Consider the following 25,717-nt stretch of genomic DNA (forward strand, 5'->3'; position numbering starts at 1 on the left):
AAGTCGGGTTGCCCCTGTGTGAACCGGCACTTAGGTCTTGGTTAAGTTAATTAGTTATTTTGTTCATGTTTACTGTTTGCTTGTCTTTTTTTTCACTGTAAAATAAATAATAATAATAAATAATAAAACTCACTTTAAAGATATATATATTGCTTGGTCCCAGCTCACTCGTGTAGCAGTTCACTCGGGAGGACACTGCTGATCACAGACTGAGGTAAAGAGCCACTGATTGTCCAATCACAGCTGATCACAGATGTAAACAGAAGCTGGTTATAGGCACTCCTTTCCTCATGTTGACAGCATGAGGAGAGGAGAAGAGGGCGGATAACCGGCTTCCCTAAAAAGGACATATACACTGTTAATCTGGGCACTAATTATCAGTGCAGTCCCAACAGTGTCGACGAGTGCTGCCAATCAGTGCCCATCAGTGCCTTCTTTATAAGTGCTGCCTATCAGTGCCCATCAGGGCTGCCTATCAGTGCCACCTATCAGAGCAGCCTCCTCAGTGCCCACCAGTGCTGCCTCATCAGTGCAGCCTATTAGTGCAGGCTCATCAGTGCACATTAGTGAAGGAGAAAAATTACCTGTTTGCAAAATGTTATAACAAACTATGAAAACGTTTTTTTTATTCAAATGTTTCAGTCTTTATTTGTTTATTTAGCAATTGAAAAAAAAATCCAGTAGTGATTAAATACTACCAAAATAAAACTCTATTTGTGTGAAAAAAATGATAAAAATGTATTGGGGGTACAGTGTTGCATGACCGTTCAATTGTCATTTCAAATGTGACAGCGCTGAAAGCTGAAAATTGGCCTGGGCAGGAAGGGGGTATAAGTGCCCAGTAGGCAAGTGGGTAAGGAGTAATAAAAAAAAAAAAAAACACATGCACATAAGTTTTGAATGAATGCTGGCAAAAGCAAACATTACCAGGTCAAATTTCTTCCTTTATTTATAATAAAAGTGTCAATCAAGAAAATACCACATTTTGGCCACTAGACAAAGCTGAAATTTACTAAACTCATGACCTATATTATAAATACCTATCTAGCTCACTATTACTGCCAACAGTTTTATTCCTACTGTAACACTCTCAGTCATGACTCTAGATTAGGTATACATATAGAGTAAATAGTGTTGCACTGCCAGAAAGAATGTGCAATAAACTATGTGTATCCTGCAAAGCAGACAAATTAAATAACATGAACTAAAACTACTGTAACTTAAAATAAGCACTATAAAGTGGCATGGGTGAAGATGTGTGTCTCTATTTTTCTTATTGTGTTCATTGGCAAATGGAATGTTCTTTTTTGAAACAATCAAAACTGACTTGATGTTTGTTTTCCCTACATTTCAAACGTCAAGCATTGATGATAACAAAAATGCCATCTAGAAATATCTAATTTATAGGTTATAACGGAGAGGAGATATGTATCAGGCATCAAACATTACATCATCGCATCCTTTTTAAAAGGCTGTTTGCTGATCCTTAGTGTATCATCATTTTCATTACATTACTAGGTTAAAGCCATAATTAGTACTTTGAAAAATTGAGTAAGCTGCGCTAAATCATAAACCCACATAAAATTCAATGAAGTAAAAAACAGACAAAATTTAAATAATAATGTGCAAAAATAGGCCTATTACCCCCAGTCCTAAAGAATAAGGGTTATAGGATAATTGATCACAGTGAACAACGAAAAAAGAAAAACAAAAAAAATATAAAACAAAATAGTGAACACCCAATGTGTAATTATATAAACATTTAAATTCCAACAGAGTCCAATATAGATGAAATCGTCAAATCTTCTACTGTGTAGCAAGTGCTTGATCCACCACCATACAGCCAAAATTACTCCTTACCAGAATTTCATGACCCCCCACTACAGAGGGTCACCAACAGCATGTAACAATAGATATCTCCCACTTCAGAAGGGTCTCAGCTGTTCTCCTCCCTCCACCGATATCATGACCAGGTTGTCAAACAAGTATCTTTAGTTATCTCCCATATATTAGGTCATATGTGCCAATTCCATGCAAAAGAAATTAAGCTCCAATAGTGTAAAACCTTTTAATATAACTCAAATATAAAAACAAAAATGCACTTACAAAGCACAAAGGAAAGATCAGCCTTAAGTCCGATGCGCCGGCCGGACGCAAACGGACAAACTCGTCGTTCCTGGGTACAATTCCTTCGTAAGGGGTGACGTCAGCGCATCGCTCATCCCTACGCGTTTCGCAAAAAATTGCGTCATCCAGGGACACGAGCGGCCCTCGGCATTTCCCGTTCAAACCAAGCCTCATTTTCGATAGCCAATCGGTTGATCAGATTCCCAAAGAGGCCACACCTCCCATAGTACTCAATTTGGCCAATCACTGTATTAGATCACCCATAGCTTCCTCTTTAATAAAGCCTCATTCGTGTCAATAGGTGGGATACCCAATCCCACAGCTTGATGGCCATCCTAGGGGTTTCACCTTCCCATATACGGCATCCAATCAGAAGCTAGATTTTTCCCCCACCCCTTACCAGTGTGATGATGACTTCTGCTTAACCAAGCCTCATTTTGACTTGTAAACAAAGCCAACATTACATCCAATCAGAAGCTAGATTTTTCCCCCACCCCTTACGAGTGTGTTGATGACTTCTGCTTAACCAAGCCTCATATTGACTTGTAAACAAAGCTAACATGACATCCATTCAAATAATCCTGTTACATGCCCATCTTACCGTGCCTCATCCTACATGGACAGGCAGACATGATGAGTGCTGGTAACCAAACCTCACACTAAAGACCAAACCTCATATGTGTTAATAATAAGATATCATAAAAGATTTACAAAAATGTGAGGGGTGTACTCACTTCTGTGAGATACTGTGTATATATATATATATATATATATATATATATATATATATATATACAGTATATATATAAAACCACAAATGCAGAAATGGATTTGTGGCAACATATTACATAGATTGCAGTACTTAACCTGCATGTACATTACACATATTATAGTCTGAAATTGAGCTCAATTTTAAAGCATTAGGGTCTGAATCTGAATCTGAAATGAAAGTGAGCTTAGAAATTACATTTACATTTGACAATTCAAATTACTATATCAAAGCCTTTCAATAAAGCTATCAACAGCAACAAGGTAGAAAATATACCACAAGCCACACAAGCAAAGCTATTGATTTCAAAGCAGTGCAAAGTACTAATTATTGGAAAAAAGGAAAAAACTGCGCTATGATAAAAAATATTATACTAATCGTCCACAATGGAACTTTGCCGATTATCTCATAGCCCTTTCACCAAATGAGGAATTCGAAAACATACGTGAATCACAGCCCGTCCGTAGGATCCTTTATCTATAAGGTAAAGCAGTAGTTTACATCGGCCACGGCAAGCAGTACAAAGGAGAAATATTTTTTCTAATTGAAGAACATACTTCCACTACCAACAGGCTTAATGACATGCACGTGCTTCCCATCTATCGCTCCAATGCAATTGGAAAATTGCGCCGCCTCCCAAAGAGTCTTGCAATATCCCACCAATTCTCTTGTGTAGGTCCCTTCATAACTATCGTGTTACGCACATTACATAAGATTTGGCAGGTTTCTTGCATGATGTAGCTGATTGTAGACCTGCCCACCATGAACTCATAATGGAGGCTCACTAGGGAATGAACGGTTGCCAGGTACCTGAAAGACAAAATACATAATTGATTATGTTCCTATTTATATTTTGCAGTGTTTATTTTACAAAATCAATGTAAGGGCTTGCGAGACTGTTTCAAGCCTCTGAAAAATCAAAGAGGCCAGGAGTGGATCAAGAACAAAGAGGATGGTGCCCTACGTCCACGCTGATGAACTGGAGTTTCTGAGACCTTTTATGGATCTGAGAGAGTGCGATAACATCTGTCATATTTGTAAAGTGCTACTATACAGTTATATATAGAAGGGCGTGCCTTAACAGTACTATATGTTTAATGCAGAACACAATCTAGTTGGGAAGTGAGAGAAGAAGGCCAGGAGGCATCTCAATAAGCAGGAAAATCTGAAGGGTCGCAGTAGCAGGAGCATTCTTTGGTGAAAGAATCTAAAGCACCACAAGAGAGCAACCAAGCAGAAGCTTCAGCGTACACAGAGGAGCCAGCTGGGCCTAGCCGGTTTCAAAGCCAGCGTACGAGCAGACCACCACGAGGAAGGCATAGTCAGAACATCGAACGCTTTGCAGACCTAGTTGAACACCTCAACAAAAAAATTTGATGATCTAGAGTCCGAAGATTATGGATTCGGTATAATGGTTGCAGGCATCCACAGCAGAAGACCAATGTAAAGAAGGCTGTGATGGACCTCCTTGATGCTAGCCTGCACGATGAGCCAACAATTGCCTCCTCATCTATCTTTGAACTTACACCACCATCTGGTTCCTACTATTCATACCCAACCCCTCCACCACCCAGAACCCACCCCTACTATCCCCCTCGCTTCCACCCATACTCTGATGAGTATGGCAATGTGATGAATCCTGCACATCCACCGATCCCATATCCGTCTCCGTCCCCAATTCTCTCCACCATCGTCGCACCAGGTAACCCAAGATTCTTTCATGAATCAAATAATTTTCCAGTAACACCGTCCCCAAGGCCTTCCACCAGCATTGCAACCTCCCATTCCGAATATGAACCAATATAGGAACAATTGTAATTTTACAAATCAAAAAAATGTTCCTTTTTCTTTGTAGTTTTCAAGATGTACCATAATATTAAAATTTTGGTGTTTTTCAAAATGTATTGTATGTTTGTGTGTTATATTGTGCGATATATGTTATACAGTATGTTTTTTTTTTGGAAGAATCATACTTACATACCGATGCTGCATCTGTCCCCCGCCGCTTCTACTCACAGAACTGAGCCACCAAACATCGCCGATGTCAGCCAGCAGCTCTCCTGCTCTGCTTCTCCACGCTCATTGGAGCGCTGAGCTGTGGAAAGGCAGGGAACGGAGACTGCCATCAGTCCACGCAGCTGGTGGATAAACAACTTCGAAAGTCAGGATGATGCGCTACCTCAACTGATCTTAGTGACGTCAGTGCAGAGTGGACTTCTGACCACTCTCTGTTGAAAACGGGTTGCACGAGTGCAAAACGAATTGCACTCATGTGATCCGTTGGAGAAGCCCAGCTAAATGATCTCAGGCTGGACTTATCCTTTAATGTTGAAAATATGCTACTGCTGTGGCTACTGTTATGCATAAAAAAATATGGCTTACCTTAGTGTAATAACCAGTCTTTCAGCAGGTGAGATACTCATCTTATATGATGTGTTCTGTCACTCCAGGTGGATGGAAACCAGACCAGGCAATTCGTCAAAACTGATAATAAAAAATTAATAAAGAAGGTAATTTACTATATTGAAAATAAGAAATACCAGCCAATGGTAGTTACACGCACACATTAAACCCCTTCGAGCCGACCGTATGCAAATATGCGGCCTCCGATTGAAGGGGTTGTGCCGGGGTGATGCATGCAGCTGCAGCCATCACCCCACTATCATTGTTTAGAGTGGATGGTCAGCATTATTTGGATAACAACCAATGCAGCTAAATAGCAATGATCGCCATTTTGTTCTCTAGGGTCAATGCTAAGAAATATATATCTAACATTTTGGGCTCATAAAGACTTTATCTAGCAAAAGATACGGAGTAAACATATAAAAAAAGGCTAGTTAATATATGCATATCCAGGGACCTACCTTGCGATAGACATATAGGTATAGTTGAAAGTCCTCATAGCACGCAAATTCTCATAAATGGCCCAGAACTGGCCTCTGTTATCTCACTTAGCAATGATTGGATGGATCGGCGTCTTCTTCTCGTCCTCATCCTCTGCTTCCTCTCCCTTCAATACTGCCACACCAGCTGTTATGACAGCTGTCATTAGATAACACAAAGAGAACATTGTGGTCACAGGACACAGGGAACAGGAAACCAGGAAGAGAACAGGAACAACAATTATGTCACAAGAGTGGAGTAGCTCTGATTGGCCACAGGCAAAGTCACCTGTCCTGGAGGCGACTTTAAGTCGTGTTGTAAGTCGCTCAAAGTCGCACTGAAGTTGCCTCCAAATCGCTTTGTAAAGTCACGCTGTAAGTCGGGTTGCCCCTGTGTGAACCGGCACTTAGGTCTTGGTTAAGTTAATTCGTTATTTTGTTCATGTTTACTGTTTGCTTGTCTTTTTTTTCACTGTAAAATAAATAATAATAATAATAAATAATAAAACTCACTTTAAAGATATATATATTGCTTGGTCCCAGTTCACTCGTGTAGCAGTTCACCCAGGAGGACACTGCTGATCACAGACTGAGGTAAAGAGCCACTGATTGTCCAATCACAGCTGATCACAGAAGCTGGTTATAGGCACTCCTTTCCTCATGTTGACAGCATGAGGAGAGGAGAAGAGGGCGGATAACCGGCTTCCCTAAAAGGGACATATACACTGATAATCAGGGCACTAATTATCAGTGCAGTCCCAACAGTGTCGACGAGTGCTGCCAATCAGTGCCCATCAGTGCCTTCTTTATAAGTGCTGCCTATCAGTGCCCATCAGTGCTTCCTATCAGTGCAGCCTATTAGTGCAGGCTCATCAGTGCACATTAGTGAAGGAGAAAAATTACCTGTTTGCAAAATGTTATAACAAACTATGAAAACGTTTTTTTTATTCAAATGTTTCAGTCTTTATTTGTTTATTTAGCAATTGAAAAAAAAAAATCCAGTAGTGATTAAATACTACCAAAATAAAACTCTATTTGTGTGAAAAAAATGATAAAAATGTATTGTTGCATGACCGTTCAATTGTCATTTCAAACGTGACAGCGCTGAAAGCTGAAAATTGGCCTGGGCAGGAAGGGGGTATAAGTGCCCAGTAGGCAAGTGGTTAAGGAGTAATTAAAAAAAAAAAAAAAAACACATGCACATAAGTTCTGAATGAATGCTGGCAAAAGCAAACATTACCAGGTCAAATTTCTTCCTTTATTTATAATAACAGTGTCAATCAAGAAAATACCACATTTTGGCCACTAGACAAAGCTGAAATTTACTAAACTCATGACCTATATTATAAATACCTATCTAGCTCACTATTACTGCCAACAGTTTTATTCCTACTGTTACTCTCTCAGTCATGACTCTAGATTAAGTATGCATATAGAGTAAATAGTGTTGCACTGCCAGAAAGAATGTGCAATAAACTATGTGTATCCTGCAAAGCAGACAAATTAAATAACATGAACTAAAACTACTGTAACTTAAAATAAGCACTATAAAGTGGCATCGGTGAAGATGTGTGTCTCTATTTTTCTTATTGTGTTCATTGGCAAATGGAATGTTCTTTTTTGAAACAATCAAAACTGCCTTGATGTTTGTTTTCCCTACATTTCAAATGCCAAGCATTGATGATAACAAAAATGCCATCTAGAAATATCTAATTTATAGGTTATAACGGAGAGGAGATATGTATCAGGCATCAAACATTACATCATCGCATCCTTTTTAAAAGGCTGTTTGCTGATCCTTAGTGTATCATCATTTTCATTACATTACTAGATTAAAGCCATAATTAGTACTTTGAAAAATTGAGTAAGCTGCGCTAAATCATAAACCCACATAAAATTCAATGAAGTAAAAAACAGACAAAATTTCAATAATAAAAATAGGCCTATTACCCCCAGTCCTAAAGAATAAGGGTTATAGGAAAATTGATCACAGTGAACAACGAAAAAAGAAAAACAAAAAAAATATAAAACAAAATAGTGAACACCCAATGTGTAATTATATAAACATTTAAATTCCAACAGAGTCCAATATAGATGAAATCGTCAAATCTTCTACTGTGTAGCAAGTGCTTGATCCACCACCATACAGCCAAAATTACTCCTTACCAGAATTTCATGACCCCCCACTACAGAGGGTCACCAACAGCATGTAACAATAGATATCTCCCACTTCAGAAGGGTCTCAGCTGTTCTCCTCCCTCCACCGATATCATGACCAGGTTGTAAAACAAGAATCTTTAGATATCTCCCATATATTAGGTCATATGTGCCAATTCCATGCAAAAGAAATGAAGCTCCAATAGTGTAAAACCTTTTAATATAACTCAAATATAAAAACAAAAATGCACTTACAAAGCACAAAGGAAAGATCAGCCTTAAGTCCGATGCGCCGGCCGGACGCAAACGGACAAACTCGTCGTTCCTGGGTACAATTCCTTCGTAAGGGGTGACGTCAGCGCATCGCTCATCCCTACGCGTTTCTCAAAAAATTGCGTCATCCAGGGACACGAGCGGCCCTCGGCATTTCCCGTTCAAACCAAGCCTCATTTTCGATAGCCAATCGGTTGATCAGATTCCCAAAGAGGCCACCCCTCCCATAGTACTCAATTTGGCCAATCACTGTATTAGATCACTCATAGCTTCCCCTTTAATCAAGCCTCATTCGTGTCAATAGGTGGGATACCCAATCCCACAGCTTGATGGCCATCCTAGGGGTTTCACCTTCCCATATACGACATCCAATCAGAAGCTAGATTTTTCCCCCACCCCTTACCAGTGTGATGATGACTTCTGCTTAACCAAGCCTCATTTTGGCTTGTAAACAAAGCCAACATGACATCCAATCAGAAGCTAGATTTTTTTTGGCGCAATGTTTTGGCGCAATCCGCCGGAAGTGTCCCGGCGGGTTTGTTGCGTGTGGCTATGCGGAGGCGAGGCTTGGCTCGATGAGGGATGCCGAAAGTGCCCTGTGGACCAAACCTCGTTCCCGCTTGGTGACGCCGTAATGCCGGAAATTGCGTTATGTGTGTTCACGGAGGGGGGCGTGGCATGGTGACCCATACCGGAAGTCGTGACATGGTGACGTGCACCGGAAGTGTTCCACGGACCGTGTCTCGTTCTCACGCAGTGTGCTAGTACGCGGAAGTGAGGCTTGGTTTAGGTTGATTGAGTCTACCGGAAGTCCGGTTTAGACTTTGTGCTGTACGCTGGTACAATAAGGGAAGTGTAATAAAATGTAGCTAATCAGGAGCGATTATTAACACATATGAGGTTTGGTCTTTAGTGTGAGGTTTGGTTACCAGCACTCATCATGTCTGCCTGTCCATGTAGGATGAGGCACGGTAAGATGGGCATGTATCAGGATTATTTGAATGGATGTCATGTTAGCTTTGTTTACAAGTCAATATGAGGCTTGGTTAAGCAGAAGTCATCATCACACTGGTAAGGGGTGGGGGAAAAATCTAGCTTCTGATTGGATGTCGTATATGGGAAGGTGAAACCCCTAGGATGGCCATCAAGCTGTGGGATTGGGTATCCCACCTATTGACACGAATGAGGCTTGATTAAAGGGGAAGCTATGGGTGATCTAATACAGTGATTGGCCAAATTGAGTACTATGGAAGGGGTGGCCTCTTTGGGAATCTGATCAACCGATTGGCTATGGAAAATGAGGCTTGGTTTGAGCAGAAAATGCAGAGGGCCAGAGCGAGGCTTGGTGAGGATGTGGCAGTATAAATAGAGGTGACACAGCGTGCCGCTCGTGGCCCTGGATGACGCAATTTTTTGCGAAACACGTAGGGCTGAGCGATGCGCTGACATCACCCCTTACGAAGGAATTGTACCCAGGAACGACGAGTTTGTTCGTTTGCTTCCGGCCGGCGCATCGGACTTAAGGCTGATCTTTCCTTTGTGCTTTGTAAGTGCATTTTTGTTTTTATATTTGAGTTATATTAAAAGGTTTTACACTATTGGAGCTTCATTTCTTTTGCATGAAATTGGCACATATGACCTAATATATGGGAGATAACTAAAGATACTTGTTTGACAACCTGGTCATGATATCGGTGGAGGGAGGAGAACAGCTGAGACCCTTCTGAAGTGGGAGATATCTATTGTTACATGCTGTTGGTGACCCTCTGTAGTGGGGGGTCATGAAATTCTGGTAAGGAGTAATTTTGTCTGTATGGTGGTGGATCAAGCACTTGCTACACAGTAGAAGCTTTGACGATTTCATCTATATTGGACTCTGTTGAAATTTAAATGTTTATATAATTACACATTGGGTGTTCACTATTTTGTTTTATATTTTTTTTGTTTTTCTTTTTTCGTTGTTCACTGTGATCAATTATCCTATAACCCTTATTCTTTAGGACTGGGGGTAATAGGCCTATTTTTTCACATTATTATTGAAATTTTGTCTAATGTTTTTTACTTCATTGAATTTTATGTGGGTTTATGATTTAGCGCAGCTTACTTAATTTTTCATGTGTTTTTTTTTTCTGTAATTATGTAATACAGTCAAGCTGCAGCTGATCAAAGTTCCATTGTGGATGATTAGTATAATATTTTTTATCATAGCGCAGTTTTTTCCTTTTTTCCAATAATTAGTACTTTGCGCAGCTTTGAAATCAATAGCTTTGCTTGTGTGGCTTGTGGTATATTTTCTACCTTGTTGCTGTTGATAGCTTTATTGAAAGGCTTTGATATAGTAATTTGAATTGTCAAATGTAAATGTAATTTCTAAGCTCACTTTCATCTCAGATTCAGATTCAGACCCTAATGCTTTAAAATTGAGCTCAATTTCAGACTATAATATGTGTAATGTACATGCAGGTTAAAGAGGAAGTAAACCCTGATGGGTTTACTTCCTCTTTTTTTCCCTGCAAAGGTAAAGCATAATGGACTACTATGCATCGCATAGTAGCTCATTATGTGTCACTTACCTGACACAGGAGCCAGCGAAGTCGCCGCTGATCCCTGTAGTCCGCCGCGTCCATCTTGCTGGTGGCGTCTCGCAGCTCCGACCAATGACAGCAGCGAAGCCGCGATGACGTCACTCCCGCGCATGCGCACGGGAGTCGCGCCTCGCAGCTCCGCCGCTGTCATACGGCGAGGCCGCGATGACGTCACTCCCGCGCATGCGCACGGGAGTCGACAAATTTGGCAAATCCATTCTTGGACTTGCCGCATTTAGTGCGCATGCGCGCCGCTGTCTACGGCGCATGCGCCGTAGACAGCGGTGCCCATTTTCGGGCAAATATCTCCTAAACCATATAGGTTTAGGAGATATTACTTGGACCTACAGGTAAGCCTTAATCTAGGCTTACCTGTAGGTCAAAGTTGTTTGGAAGGGTTTACTTCCATTTTAAGTACTGCAATCTATGTAATATGTTGCCACAAATCCATTTCTGCATTTGTGGTTTTATATATATACTGTATATATATATATATATATATATATATATATATATATATATATATATATACACACACACACACACAGTATCTCACAGAAGTGAGTACACCCCTCACATTTTTGTAAATCTTTTATGATATCTTTTCATGTGACAACACTGAAGAAATTACACTTTGCTACAATGTAAAGTAGTGAGTATACAGCCTGTATAACAGTGTAAGTTTGCTGTCCCCTCACAATAACTCAACATACAGATGTTAATGTCTACACCGCTGGCAACAAAAGTGAGTACACCCCTAACTGAAAATGTATAAATTGATCCCAAAGTGTCAATATTTTGTGTGGCCACCATTATTTTCCAGCATTACCATAACCCTCTTGGGCATGAAATTCACCAGAGCTTTACAGGTTGCCACTGGAGTCCTCTTCCACCCCTTCATGACGACATTCAGGAGCTGGTGGATGTAGAGACCTTGTGCTCCTCCACCTTCTGTTTGGGGATGCCCCACAGATGCTCAATAGGGTTTAGATCTGGAGACATGCTTGGCCAGTCCATCACCTTTACTCTCATCTTCTTTAGCAAGGCAGTGGTTGTCTTGGAGGTGTGTTTGGGGTCGTTATCATGTTGAAATACTGCCCTGTGGCCCAGTCTCCTAAGGGAGGGAATCATGCTCTGCTTCAGTGTGTCACAGTACATGTTGGCATTCATGGTTCCCTCAATAAACTTTAGCTCCCCAGTGCCGGCAGCACTCATGCAGCCCCAGCCCCTATGACACTCCCACCACCATGTTTGACTGTAGGCAAGACACACTTGTCTTTGTACTTCTCACCTGGTTGCCGCCACACACGCTTGACACCATTTGAAACAAATACGTTTACCTTGGTCCCATCAGACCACAGGACATGGTTCCAGTAATCCATATCCTTAGTCTGCTTGTCTTTGGCAAACTATTTGCAGGCTTTCTTGCGTATCATCTTTAAAAGAGGTTTCCCTCTGGGACGACAGCCATGCAGACCAATTTGATGCAGTGTGCGACGTATGGTCTGAGCATTGACAGGGTGACCCCCCACCCCCTCAACCTCTGCAGCAATGCTGGCAGCACTCATGCAATCAAATTTCCCAAAAACAACCTCTGGATATGATGCTGAGCACGTGCACGTGCACTCAACTTCTTTGGTCGGCCATGGCGAGGCCTATTCTGAGTGAAAGCTGCCCTGTTAAACCGCTGTATGGTCTTGGCCATCATGCTGCGGCTCGATTTCGGGGGCCTTGACAATCTTCTTATAGCCTAGGCCATCTTTATGTAGAGCAACAATTCTTTTTTATTTGCCATGAGGTGCCATGTTGAACTTCCAGTGACCAGTATGAGAGAATGAGAGCGATAACATCAAATTTAACACACCTGCTCCCCATTCAAACCTGAGACCTTGTCAGGGGTATACTCACTTTTGTGGGATACTGTGTATGTTACCTTCCGTTCTCCTTGTGACACGTCTAGGGCATGTCCCGTGGTAGCAGTAACTTGAGACTGACAATAGATCCACTTGAATGGATTTTATTTGCAAAACTGAAACCATTGAACAGTCTTTCAACTTGGGATCAGAGGGTTGGAAAAGGAAGTTCAGGTACTCTCAATGTCAAAGTCCAAAAAACGTTAAAGAACTTGCTTACATTGACTGCATCCAGAGAATAGCCATTCACAGCTGGATGAACACTCAGGTTGGACAGTCCCTCTCTCACAAGGCCTAGCAGCCAACAAGGTGCTTACTAAGGAACAAAGTCTTTGTCACAGATGTTGCTGCAGAACACGTAGGGAAATTAAGCTGTAGAACACTTGTAGGATACCTGGATCTCTCAGCCTGCTTGGCGATATCCACAAGACCGGATTCTTTTGGTAACTTGAGCCCTTCCAGGCTCTTGTTAAGAAAACCAACCCATACATGGTGTTCTTCTAAAGAGTCCTCCCCTGGAATGCTCAAAGTACAATGGGTCTCTCCCGAACCGGAGACGGCACCCAACCACCTCAGAATCCTCCTTCAGTTTCCTTGTCCTGGGTTAGCCAGCCCTGAAGGCATTAAAGTCGGGTGGATCCGCACCCCAAGTCATAGCCTTCCTGGGGGCTGGTCAGGAGGACCAGGACCATGTAATCAGCAGATCATACTGGACTGGAAGCCCAAACCATGTGATGTCCGCATCTTAAATACCCTCTCCCAGAGGGCAAAGCGAGAGGGCCACTCCCACTGACCTGGCTCCGAGAGAGAGTAAGTTAAGCGCCTGACCAGACCATAGTTTCATCTCACAGTCCAGTCAGACTGACACAGAAGTCAAATTTAGACCAATAATTCCCAAACCTGGAGTTTAGGTAGAGTTTAATTTTGAAAAACACATAGCGCGTGCTCTTCAGTATATATATGTATATATACATATATATATATATATATATATATATATATATATATATATATACGCATAGTATCCCACAAAAGTGCTTTCCTAGTGCCTGTTAGGTTTGTCTGTTTGACATGAAAAGAGGGATTAATAGGATGAAAGATCAATAGACATGCGTAGCAGGCATTAGGTAGGTGACACACTTGTCCAACTGCATATCACAGTGCTAGATGTGTGTAACTCCACTAAAAATACTGCTGCTTACTCCCCTGGTTTCGGGTGCTTCTCCTGGATTCTGTACATCCACTCCAGTCATATGAACAGAGGTATGTTCGTGGACAGAGCTGATTCTCAGTCAACACACACCCCCAGCACTGGTCTTAGAGGGGGGGGGGGAGTAAGGGATTTTGGTTCATAGATCTTACTTTCCCGTGCTCCCACTCCCTCCTGTGACATCATATCTTTTGTGCTGGGGTTTGTGGCACAGCCTTATGCATACCTCCCAACTTTTTGAGATAGGAATGGGGGACACCTATCAGCAAAAGTCACATCCCTTGCCACGCACCCTTAAAGGTGAATTGTACAAAAAACAAGATTGGTTAAACTCACAAGTGCTTTTTTTTATCACTACTATTCCTCTATACTGGATTTTGAAATTTACAAATGCAGCAATTTAGAAATCAAATAATAGGTTTAGTGCTGGAAAACACTTTTTGATAGATAAAAAGTGCATTTTATATACATCTATATAGATCAGACCAAAATGAGGGACAAATGAGGAGGAATGAGGGACAGAGGGACATTGCTCCAAATCAGGGACAGTCCCTCGAAATCAGGAGGGAAACTGTGCTCCAGTGCAGAGCCATGGCCTGGCAGTTGGAGAACACTGCCCTAGGAATGAATCACTCACTTAATCTAATCTAATGTCCCACCAATTTGATTATTGTTTCTTCAAAATAAATCCTAAAGGGTCTATTAATAACGCAGGGAATGCACCGTTCATAAATATTCTCTGGTGGATCCACCTCCAGCAAATGTTTGTAAAAAGTCACATTCTCTGCTTCATAAATAGACCACTATATGTATTAGCTGATGTTACAGGACAGTTTATTTATTTGTTCTTTTTTTGTGTACAGAGTTTGGGGGTTACATAATCGTATTTCAGATATAACAATAACCATTGCATAGACTACAAATTCTTTTAGTTTTCCCATTAAAAGGAGTGAACTAAAAATATTTGTTATATATAATCTTTATTTCTGCTTCATCGAGAATACAACCATTATGTTCAGCCATGTTCAGCTGATTTGCACAATGTATACTATCGACTAAAAGCCCTTTACCGTACGCAAAGGCAACATTTCAATAACTAGGGATCTAGGGGTGGGAAGGGAAAGAGCAGGGATGTAGGTAGAATGGACAATCAAGCAAAACAGAAAAGGGAAGGAATTACAGATAAGTGTGTCAAGTGGAAACAATTAAGATTAGTGAGTATGAAGGCAATCAAATGGCTTACATTATTCAAAGAAAATAAATGCATGCACAGGCACAGTGTGAGCAACCTTGCTATTAGTAAGGTTGGTCTACACTGCAAGAGGAAAAACGGCATAAAATTGGCATATAATGACATAAACTATAAAATGGTAATCTTGCTAGGCCTGGACAAGCCTGTAAACAAAATAAAGGGAGGATACCAGTACAATAATGTTTTGCAGAGGTTATGTACTGGAGCTTTATTTGTGACGTATAGGCGATTAGATGATCAATTATGTACAGTATTTTGCTTTGGTAATACATGTCGGATGTGCAGATCCCAAAAACATTATCATGTTTATCCTTCTAGGAGGAATACTAGCACTGGGATTGTATTAATCCAATTATCAAAAGTCAGTGGTTGGGGCTTCTTCCAAAAGGCCAGAATGAGACCTTTGGCTGTATTAGGAAGATGGGATAAAACACTCCGCTTGTAAGATTTTTTTTGTTGGGATGTATTATGCAGTAAATAAACTGAAGGGTCGCTTGGAAGGTGGGCATCAAGGACCTGAGATGTGTGCTCCCTAACCCCAATCCAAAGCTTGGTTAGAGTAGGACAGTGCCACCAGATGCGTAGGAACATACCCTTCTGATTGCAAATCTCTCTAGCAGAGGTCTGATGTGCATGGGTATACCTTTTTGGGTTTAGCAGAGACTCTGTACTGGTGGTTTTGAAAATGTGCAGTGACACATTTCAAGCAATGAAGTCAGCAAAATGATGCATGATTAAAGAACGATTGACACTGGTTACAGCCCTCTGCATGTTGAGCTCTGATTTCATTCCATTTTTAATATTTGAATAGAGCTAGAAGGAGTTATAATTTCTGGTTCACTTGGTATAGACAGATATTGCTAAAAATTAGGTTCAATATTCAGGAGGAATATCCATTTGTCATCTTTTCAAAAGCTAATGGCCATACAAAGGCTTATAGATCAGATCAGCTTATAAAATAGAGAGGGCAATGACAAGCCACAGGCATAAGATCTTTAAGTGTTTTTATAACATTTTGGGGGCTTACCCCCTCATCAGGGCTTGTCACGGTCTGATATGGGACCCAGTGACTATAGCTGTAGACTAGCCGGTCTTTACTAAAGCTCCTGATGGCGGAGATGGGTTTTCATCGCATGCTAATGCCAGGTCACTAACCTCTGGATTTTTGCCAGCAGGAAAAGAGCAAGCGGTGATCAGATAACAGATGCAGACAAGGAAGAAGCAAAAGCGTAGTTGATGAACAAGTCAAAAGGTCAGTAACAAGTAGTAGCTAGATGGGATCAGATGGAAGCATAGTCAATGAACAAGCCAAGGGTTAAAAACAAGGTGTAGCAAGGATAAGGACAGCAGCAGATATGCAAGGAGCAAGATATTAGCTAGAGAAAGCACATTAATCTGGCAAAGGGGAGATGCAGAGACATGGTTTAAATCAGAAAGCTTCTGGAAGAAGGGTTCAAGGTTCACCAGAAACAAAACATAAGGCAAGGTTGTCCACTGAATCAGGCAGGGAACTGTACAGTATCCATGATGGCACAGCAGGAATTACTACAGCCAGACACCACAGAGGTAGTTGGTTCAGATCTGGATCCTGACAGATTTTAAGATTACCTTTTTTACAGTTTTCTGTACCTAAAAAGCTGAAAAACAAAACATGGTACACAGCAAGAAGACTGCCTGAAGATAGAAGCGCCTGTGACCAGTGGGAGGTGTTGGACAGGTCTCTCCTAATGTGCTAATATGCATTGCACAATTTAATACCGCTTGAAGGCTGGGTTCACACTTATGCGAATTGGATGCTGGTTTCTCTGCATCCAATTCACATAACAGGAGAGTGTGACCAGCTATCAATGGAGCCAGTTATTATTATTATTGTAGCGGATGACATTTGGGATTAAATGTCACATGCCTGTAAATTTAGTTTTTGGCCTCAGAACAGTAAAGGTTCTGAGGGTTAATTATGTAGGTAGGCCTTAACACCAGTCTGGCCAGGCTGTGTTTGGAAGTTCTGCCTGGTCATGTGAGCGGTGAGGTGCACATGACAGGCCAGAACCAAGCCTGGTTGGATATTTGGGTATCGACCCTCTCGGAGCCAATCAGCGTGAGTGCCGGGGCCCGCTAAGGAGTCTGGGAGGGGGTACTTAAATGGGTGCGGGTCACTTGTTCAGGGTTCCGGAGTTGTTCAAGAGACCCGTGTGGTCTGGTCTGGTTCCAGGCCCGGGGTAGCCCCGTGAGGGGTCCCGGTCACGGGGTGTTCGACACCCCGCAACATGTTCCTGTCAGTGGCCCCTGTTAGACCTGCCTGATCTGGGGTAGGGATCCGTCTGTTCCAAAGTCTCATAGCCTGCTGGCCTGAGGCGCAGTAACTGAGGGAGGATTCAAGGTGTTCGGATGTGCTCTCGGCTTGGAGGAACACCGCAGCTCATGGAAGTGACCGGGGGAGGACTCTTCGGAGGAGGGACAACAAGTGGCATCCTGAGCAGTGCCTGGTTACTGAGTTGAGAAGGACATTGACGAATTCACACTTTTCCAGTACCATCGAGGAAACGGGAAACGTTCCAGGTGCGGAGGAAAAAGGTTCCTATTCACCCTTAGTTGATTGTTCAAGTTTGAGTCAACGTGCTGACTGCCATGATCTCTGGCTAGAGATCTGTTCAGCCTTGAAGTGCCCAGCTGCTAGTGGCTACTCTCTGGGTGGAAATAGAGACTTTGCTAGACCTGCAGTTCAAGGTGCCTGAGTTCTTCACCCATGCCCTCTGTTCCCTAAGAGACTGTGTTAATTGAATGTTCTACTGCAAAATAAAACCCTTTTTTAAAGGACTTCACCTGTGTCAGTGTACAAGTTGTTGGGTATCAACCCTGGGAACCCCTAGAAGTGGAAGAGCAGGCCAAGAGAAGGTAACCGGTAAGCCCATTCAGTCAAGGCCGCCTTGCAACGGGTTATGGCCGCTACATTATTATTATACAGGATTTATATAGCGCCGACAGTTTACGCAGCGCTTTACAACATTAGGGCAGACATTACAATACAATACAATTCAAGACAGGGGGAATCAGAGGGCCCTGCTCGTTAGAGCTTACAATCTAGGAGGGAGGGTAGTTCACACATCCCTGGGGTGGCCGTGGAGTGCACTGCAGAAAAGTCCTGTGCGTCTTTGGCTCTGCTCCAGGCCTGAATTCAGGCAAATATTCCAACCTGAATTGTGCCTAAAATTGCGAACAGGGACACACAGGACCCCCCCACTGAGAGCCATGAACCCAGCCTAAGGCTTAAATCTACTAAGTGAAAAGATAAATAGATAGCTGGATTAAATGTGGATATTTTATAAATGTCAACATGCACATCTTAAAGGTCTTTCGTAGGATTAAAAATGATATACAGTATATTTTTAGAGATATGCTGAGGAAATGTGCAATCTCTATGCTTTTTAAGAAAGCAGTCACATTTTCAATTAACAGATGATGTGAACATTGTTTTAATTCCATTCAAGAAAATACATTGTTATGGAATAAAACATGTGGGAAAAAAACAATTTGGAAAGGATATGCAAAAATCTACACAAGAAGTAGACAGCATTTTGAACATAGTGTGCCTAAAAATGTTTGTAAGAAATTGAGAGTGCCAGGTATATAAAACAAAATGTCTTCACATGTTCAATACTGTCAAGCATCCAGAAATATAAATAAATTACTTGAAAGTGTGGATATTGCTCACAGCATGCACAAATAATAGCATGCTGTTAGCTATCAAAGCTTTAAACTTGCCAATAATAATAACTTTAAAAGCCACAAAAATAGCAAAAAAAAAAAAAGAGTAAACAGATAGCTGTGATTAGAATCTACAGTCTGCCTTACCCAACATATTTCATCCCCACAGACATCTTCAAGATATATCTGTTGGAATTAAACATGTTGAGCAAGGTGGACTATAGATATTAATCAAGTTTTCTTTTTTTTGTTGTTTTTTTATTTATTTATTTTCTTCCATTAGCTGTCACTGCAGCTAAAGACTGGTAGACTGCAATATATTATGTAGAGGCTCTGCCTTAGGGCCGGTTCACACTGGGATGACTTGTCAGGCGTGAACAACCGCCTAACACTCTGCAAATTCAAGTGTTCCCTGAACGAGACGAACAGCCAATGTTCGGCTTGAACTCATGCTTCGCCGAACTGTTCGCCCAACTCTAATGGATGGGATACGCCAGGAAGCCTGGACCGGCAGCTGGCTCAGCCTCTCACAAAGCCACTCCCACTCCCTCCAGTGAGTGCTGGAGGGGCAACACAGAGACGGTGATTGACAGTCACTCGCTCTCTGTAGTCTGAAGACCGAGAGATTAAAGGTGTTTGATTGTGCAGTTCTCGGTTCTTTGAGGCCGTGGGAGACACCAGCAGCTGGGATTGGTGCTGCGGCCATCTAGGTGAGTATGATTTTTTTCAATGGTACACTTTCACATCTGTGTGTTTAGTGGCCGGTGCGTTAATAGACTTCAATGAAATCACACCAGAAATGCAAGTGTTGTGTTTGTGATGCAATTTTTGATGCGGTTTTTATTTTTCTGTTTAAAACACTGTATAAAGCTGGTTGCTATGGAGGAGGTTTGGAAGCTGGTCGCCGTGTCCATAACAACTGATGAGTCATCAGCAGGAAACCCCGCTGACAGCTGAATGTAAACAAAAATTGCCAGAAAAAAAAAGGTTTGGGGTCCCCCCTAGGTCGATACCAGGCCCTTTTTTTAAAAATGGCGTGGGGTCCCCCCTAAATCCATACCAGATCCTTATCAGAGCATGCAACCCAGCAGGTCAGGAAAGGGGGGTGACGAGCAAACCCCCCCCACCTAAACCTCCCAAAAGCACCTTGCCACATGTTGATGGGGACAAGGGCCTCATCCCGCCACCCCCTTGGCTGTGATTGTCGGGTTCTGCGATTGGGGGGACTGTCGGATTCTCAAAGCCCCTTTTAACAAGAGAGCCCCCAGATCTCAGCCTTCCCCCTATGTAAATGAGTAGGGGTACATTGTACCCCTACCCATTCACCAAAAAAGTAGTGTAATGTGACATAAGACAATAGACAGTTTTTGACAAGTCCTTTATTAAAAAAATATTCTTCTCCGCTTCTTCCTCCTCCAGGCTTCTCCTTCTCCCGCTTCTTCTTCCAGTCTTCTTCTTTCACCAGTCTTCTTTGTCTGGTGTTCTTCCTCCGCCACTGCTCCCACTGATGACCTCCTCCGATGCTGCGTCCTGCTGATTTGTCTGAACCAATGTCAAGCATTTCTTAGATAACATTGGGGCGTGGTCATCAGATGACGTCACCCGGACATCCAGCCCCCTTGTGACATCACGGACCCATCATGCCCCGGGCAGTGAAGTCACAAGGGAGCGGGGCCTCCGGTAAATGGGTAGGGGTACATACTCATTCACATGGAGGGGCCGGGATCTGGGGGCTCCTTATTAAATGGGGCTTCTGGATTCTGATAAGCCCCTGACAACCACCGGCCAGGGTTGCCAGGAAGAGGCCCTCGTCCCAATAAACATGAGGGCAAGGTGCTTTGGGGTGGGTTGATGCAGAACCCCCCTGTCCCAAAGCACCCACCCCCCCATGTTAAGAGCTTGCGGTCTGGTATGGTTGAGGAGGGGGTGCCCTCTACCGGTCTGCATGCTCAGATAATTGCCTGGTATGGATTTTGGGGGGACCCCGCACCATTTAAAAAATAAAAATTGCCTTGGGGGGTTGCCCCTCCAAATCCATACAAGGACCTGATATGGACCTGGGGGGGACCCCACGCTGTTTTTTTTCACAATTTTTTAAGCCTGAAATTTTTTTTTCACATTTTTTCACATTTAGCTGTCAGTGTGGAAGCCCACTGACAGCTGATAACTCATCGGTTGTTAAGGTAGCAGAGGCTGGCCTTCTCCTTACCACCCACAACGTTCTCTCCCGCTGTAATGCAATGGACTGTAACGTCATAAGGCGCGGGGTCACCATGTGACATCACCCTGTGACTCCGCCCCTTATGCCTATATAAGTCGCCGCTCACTGTTTCCACAGCATTACAGTGGGAAAGAGCATTGTGGCAACATCGGAAGAAAAGAAGAAGGAAGAAGAAGACAATGACGACAACGACGACGAAGGAGAAAGCCGGGCTCCTCTGCTAACAAAAGAGCGGCAAAAGAGCAGAAGATAGCGGAGGAGCCTGGAGAGAAGACCCCCGAAGTCTGAAGAAGACCCCCAGAGCTGCTTAATAAACTACTTTAAAAACCTATGTAGTGTGTTTTTTTAATTGACAATTTTTCCCACAGGTGAATGTGTAGGGGTACAATGTACCCCATACTCATACACATAGGGTGGGGGGCCGAGATCTGGGGGCCCCTTATTAAACGGGGCTCCCAGATTCCGATAAGCCCCCGCCCGCAGACCCTGACAACCAATGGCCAGGATTGTCGGGAAGAGGCCCTTGTCCTTATCAACATGGGGACAAGGTGCTTTGAGGTGGAAGGTGCAGGGCTCCCCCTTCCCCAAAGCACCCACCCCCCATGTTGAGGGCATGCGGCCTGGTGCGGTTCAGGGGGGGGGGGCGCTCACTTGTCCCCACCCCCTTTCCTGACCGGCCGGGCTGCATGCTCGGATAAGGGTCTGGTATTGACTTTGGGGGGACCCCATGCCGTTTTTCGGTGTAGGGGTTACCTTTAAAGCCCATACCAGGTGATGAGGCTCGCAAGGTGTCAATCTTGCCGATGGAGGCGGCGAGATTGACTTCCTTCTCTATTCCCATCGTACCTGAAGTCACATTCAAAATGAATGGTCTTTAGTCCGTGTGTAGGCAAGTCCGTTCATTTGGAAAATCCGACAGACCTCCGCCAAAATTCTGGCGGATTGTTCGCTGGACCTAGTCCACTGGAAAGTCCATTCGTGCGTGGTTATGTGTGTGCATGTCCGCTCGTTCGGAAAGTTTGACACGTGTAAGGGGCATATCAGATTTCTGCAGAGTTTTTCCTTCAGATTTACCAAAATCATATAATATGAGGTCAAACCTTAGGAGTTTCAATGTGTATGCAATCAGGCAGGCCCTTGCACTTCATGGTTTTGGTAAATCTGAAGGAAAAACTCAGCAGAAAATCTGGTAGTGTGTATTAGGCTTTAGGCAGCTTTCATACTGGGCCCGGCGGGCGTTGATGGTAAAACACAGATAGCTGGTAATTTTGTTGTGTTTTTGCATCTTGTTCAGTCTATTGTTGTGACCTTGTGTTGTCTTTAAGTGTGTCTTTAAGTGTGTCTGTGTCCTAACAATTTCCCAATTTTCCCTTTGGGATTAATAAAGTATTCTGTAAACATCAGAACCTCAGTGCAATTTTCTGTAGCTATAAATAAAGTAAAAATTGGTTCTGTTTTTTTCTCATAAAAACTTTTTTGTGTTCACAGCAAACCTTGCTACAACAGACATCACCTTTCTGGTATGTTGTGTGCCTTTTACTGCCACTCTTTACCCACTGCCAAGCTGGGTGTTTGGTGATTTCATGTGCAGAGGAGTAAACTATCTACAACAGGTATGTGATTGAATCACTAAATCTAATATATTTGACTTTTCCTGGATAAGTTTAACAATCACATCAGCTTCATCTTAGATTTATTTTACTGCGCAGAGCCATATGATAATTTTCAAGCATTTGTTGTCTGTTACAAACTGCATACATTTTTTTTTGTAGATTGGTATGCTACTCTTTATTTGTGTTATTAATTAGAATATTTTAATTAAAAATGCAAACGGAAGTTAACAAAAGCATAGCAACGCACATTGAAAATGTGCAAATTACTTTACCTCCTGTTGCCAGATCTTTAATTCTTATGCTTTCAAATACCAAGAATCCCATTACAAATTGTTGACACACTTGTATCAGACCCCCTTGCTTTTACACTCTATCTACCTCTCAGGGCCCGATATCTGCTGGCAATGTAACTCTGCCCCCCCACCCCATAGAACCTCATCCCCACGACCGTGGCAGGTTGTTGTGGGGGTCTGCGGGCAGGAGGCTTATAAGAATCTGAAAGCCCCCTTTAACAAGGTGGCCTCCAGATCCTGCCCCCCCATGTGCATGAGTATCGCCTACATAGTATACCTACCCATTCACCAAAAAAGTGTCAAAAAGTAATAAAAACATTGACAATTCCTTCCAAAAAAAAAAACAGCATCCCCCAATGTAATGGGACTGCGACATTGCAGCAGACAAATCTGACACTAAGTGCCACTTTTTGGGATCAGTGACACTAATACAGTGATCAGTGCTAAAAAAAAATGCACTGTGACTGTATAATTGACACTGGCAGGGAAGGAGTGAACACTAGGGGCGAGCAAAGGGTTAAGTGTGCTCCTAGGGAATGCTTTCTAACTGTGGGGGGAGTGGATGCACTGGAGGAAAATAGAGATACATGGTTCAGCTTGGTTGAAACACACAATCTCTCTTTTACATCCTGACAGAACAGTGGTTTGCCTTGTTTCAATAGGTAAGCCACCGTTCTGCCTTTCCTCCGAATGATCAGCTGGTCCCTGCACATCGCAGCCACCAGACCTGCTAATTTGCTCCCACTGTGTCCAGTCACAGTGGGAGTGGTGTGCACCCCCTAGATTGCGTAAACAAAATCATGTACAGGTACGTGTTTTTGCGCAGCTGGGCCATCCTGCAACTATATATATCTGGGGGGCGGTCCGGAAGCAGTTAATGAAGGAATTGTCAAACTGTGGGTATGTTTTTATTAATTTTTGACACTTTTTTTGGAGACTGGGTAGGGGCACTATGTACCCGTTACTCATTCACATAGGAGAGGGCTGGGGTCTGGGGGCCCCTTGTTACAGGGGGCTTCCAGATTCCGATAAGCCCCCCGGCCTCAGACCCCGACAACCACTGGCCACGGTTATGAGGATGAAGTCCTTGTTCCCAACACATGAAATGCCCACAAACCTGGGAACCAGAGTCTTAAATTGACCCTGCTTGACCCAAGATGGCTGCCAAAGTCACATGGAGAGCCAGCATCCAATCGTATACTTCCTCTCTGTGACCAAGGAAACCATAGAGGAACCAGCTTCTGCACATCTTCCTCCTATAGCTGCTGCAGGTGAGTGCAACCTGCAGTGGAGAAAATAGACTGCACCTGCCTACAAACACTTGGTATTACTAGTTGGGGTTTTCTTGTACAGACAAATTCAAACAGCTGCTTTCTGAATGAGGCTCTTCGCTCACCAAGTAACTACTTATTATACCAGAAGCTCAGTGAAATCTGCACACTGCTAAGAATAAGGTTGTTACTACTCAATGTAACTGGAAGTATACTGCAACTTGTTTGCATGTCATTATTGTACACACTTCTAGCAGTTTTACTTTCAACGAAAATAAATTACAGACTGAACCATAGAAGTTGTAAAGAGAAATGAAGCAACCAAGAAAAATATTAACATATTAAAGAGAAATAAAGGCCTTCTTAAAGTTTTTTTTATTATTATACAAGATTTACAGTGCCTTGAAAAAGTATTCAAACCCACATTTTGTCATAATACAATCAAAAACGTAAATGTATTTTATTGGGATTTTATATGATAGACCAACACAAAGTAGTACATAATTATGAAGTGAAAGTAAAATGATAAATGGTTTTTCAAATTTTTTATAAATAAATATCTGAAAAGTGTGGTGTGCATTCGTATTCAGCCCCCTTTACTCTGATACCCCTAACTAAAATCTAGTGGAACAAATTGCCTTCCGAAGTCACCCTAATTAGTAAATAGAGTCCACCTGTGTGTAATTTAATCTCAGTATAAATGCAGCTGTTCTGTGAAGCCCTCAGAGGTTTGTTAGAGAGCCTTAGTAAACAAACAGCACTATGAAGGCCAATGAACACACCAGACAGGTCAGGAATACATTTGTGGAGAAGTTTAAAGCAGGGTTAGGTTATAAAGAAAATCCGAAGCTTTGAACATCTCACGGAGCACTGTTAAATCCATCACCCGGAAATGGAAAGAGTACGGCACAGCTGCAAACCTACCAATACATGGCCATCCACCTAAACTGACAGGCTGGGCAAGGAGAGCATTAATCAGAGAAGCAGGCAAGAGGCCCATGGTAACTCTGGAGAACCTGCAGAGATCCACAGCTCAGGTGGGAGAATCTGTCTACAGGACCATTATTAATCGTGCACTCCACAAATCTGGCTTCATGGAAGAGTGGCAGGAAGAAAGCCATTGTTGAAAGAAAGCCATAAGATGTCTCGTTTGCAGTTTGTGAGAAGCCATGTGGGGAGCATAGCAAACATGTGGAAGAAGGTGCTCTGGTCAGATGAGACCAAAATTTTACTTTTTGGCAAAAAGCAAAATTCTATGCGTGGCAGAAAACTAAAGCCCCATACACATTATCAGATTTTCTGCAGATTTTTTCCTTCATATTTACCAAAACCGTATAATATGAGGTCAAATCTTAGGCGTTTCAATGTGTATGCAATCAGGTAGGCCCTTACACTACATGGTTTTGGTAAACCTGAAGAAAAAAAACAGCAGAAAATCTGATAGTG

The 25,717-nt window shown here is 42.6% G+C and overlaps 1 protein-coding gene across 1 annotated transcript in view; it reads left to right on the top strand.

Moving 5' to 3' along the window:
• Nucleotides 1-25,717, top strand: part of LOC143973935 (G-protein coupled receptor 54-like) — a 145,902-nt gene that overhangs the window by 61,420 nt on the left and 58,765 nt on the right. Inside the window, exon 2 of the mRNA XM_077474832.1 lies at nucleotides 22,583-22,707. Within this exon, the coding sequence (XP_077330958.1) occupies nucleotides 22,583-22,707 (125 nt within the window). The remainder of the gene's footprint in view (nucleotides 1-22,582; nucleotides 22,708-25,717) is intronic.

Source organism: Lithobates pipiens, unplaced genomic scaffold (assembly GCF_037356315.1).
Source record: "Lithobates pipiens isolate NorthernLeopardFrog02 unplaced genomic scaffold, aLitPip1_a1.2 Scaffold_13, whole genome shotgun sequence".
Taxonomy (NCBI): Eukaryota; Metazoa; Chordata; class Amphibia; order Anura; family Ranidae; genus Lithobates; species Lithobates pipiens.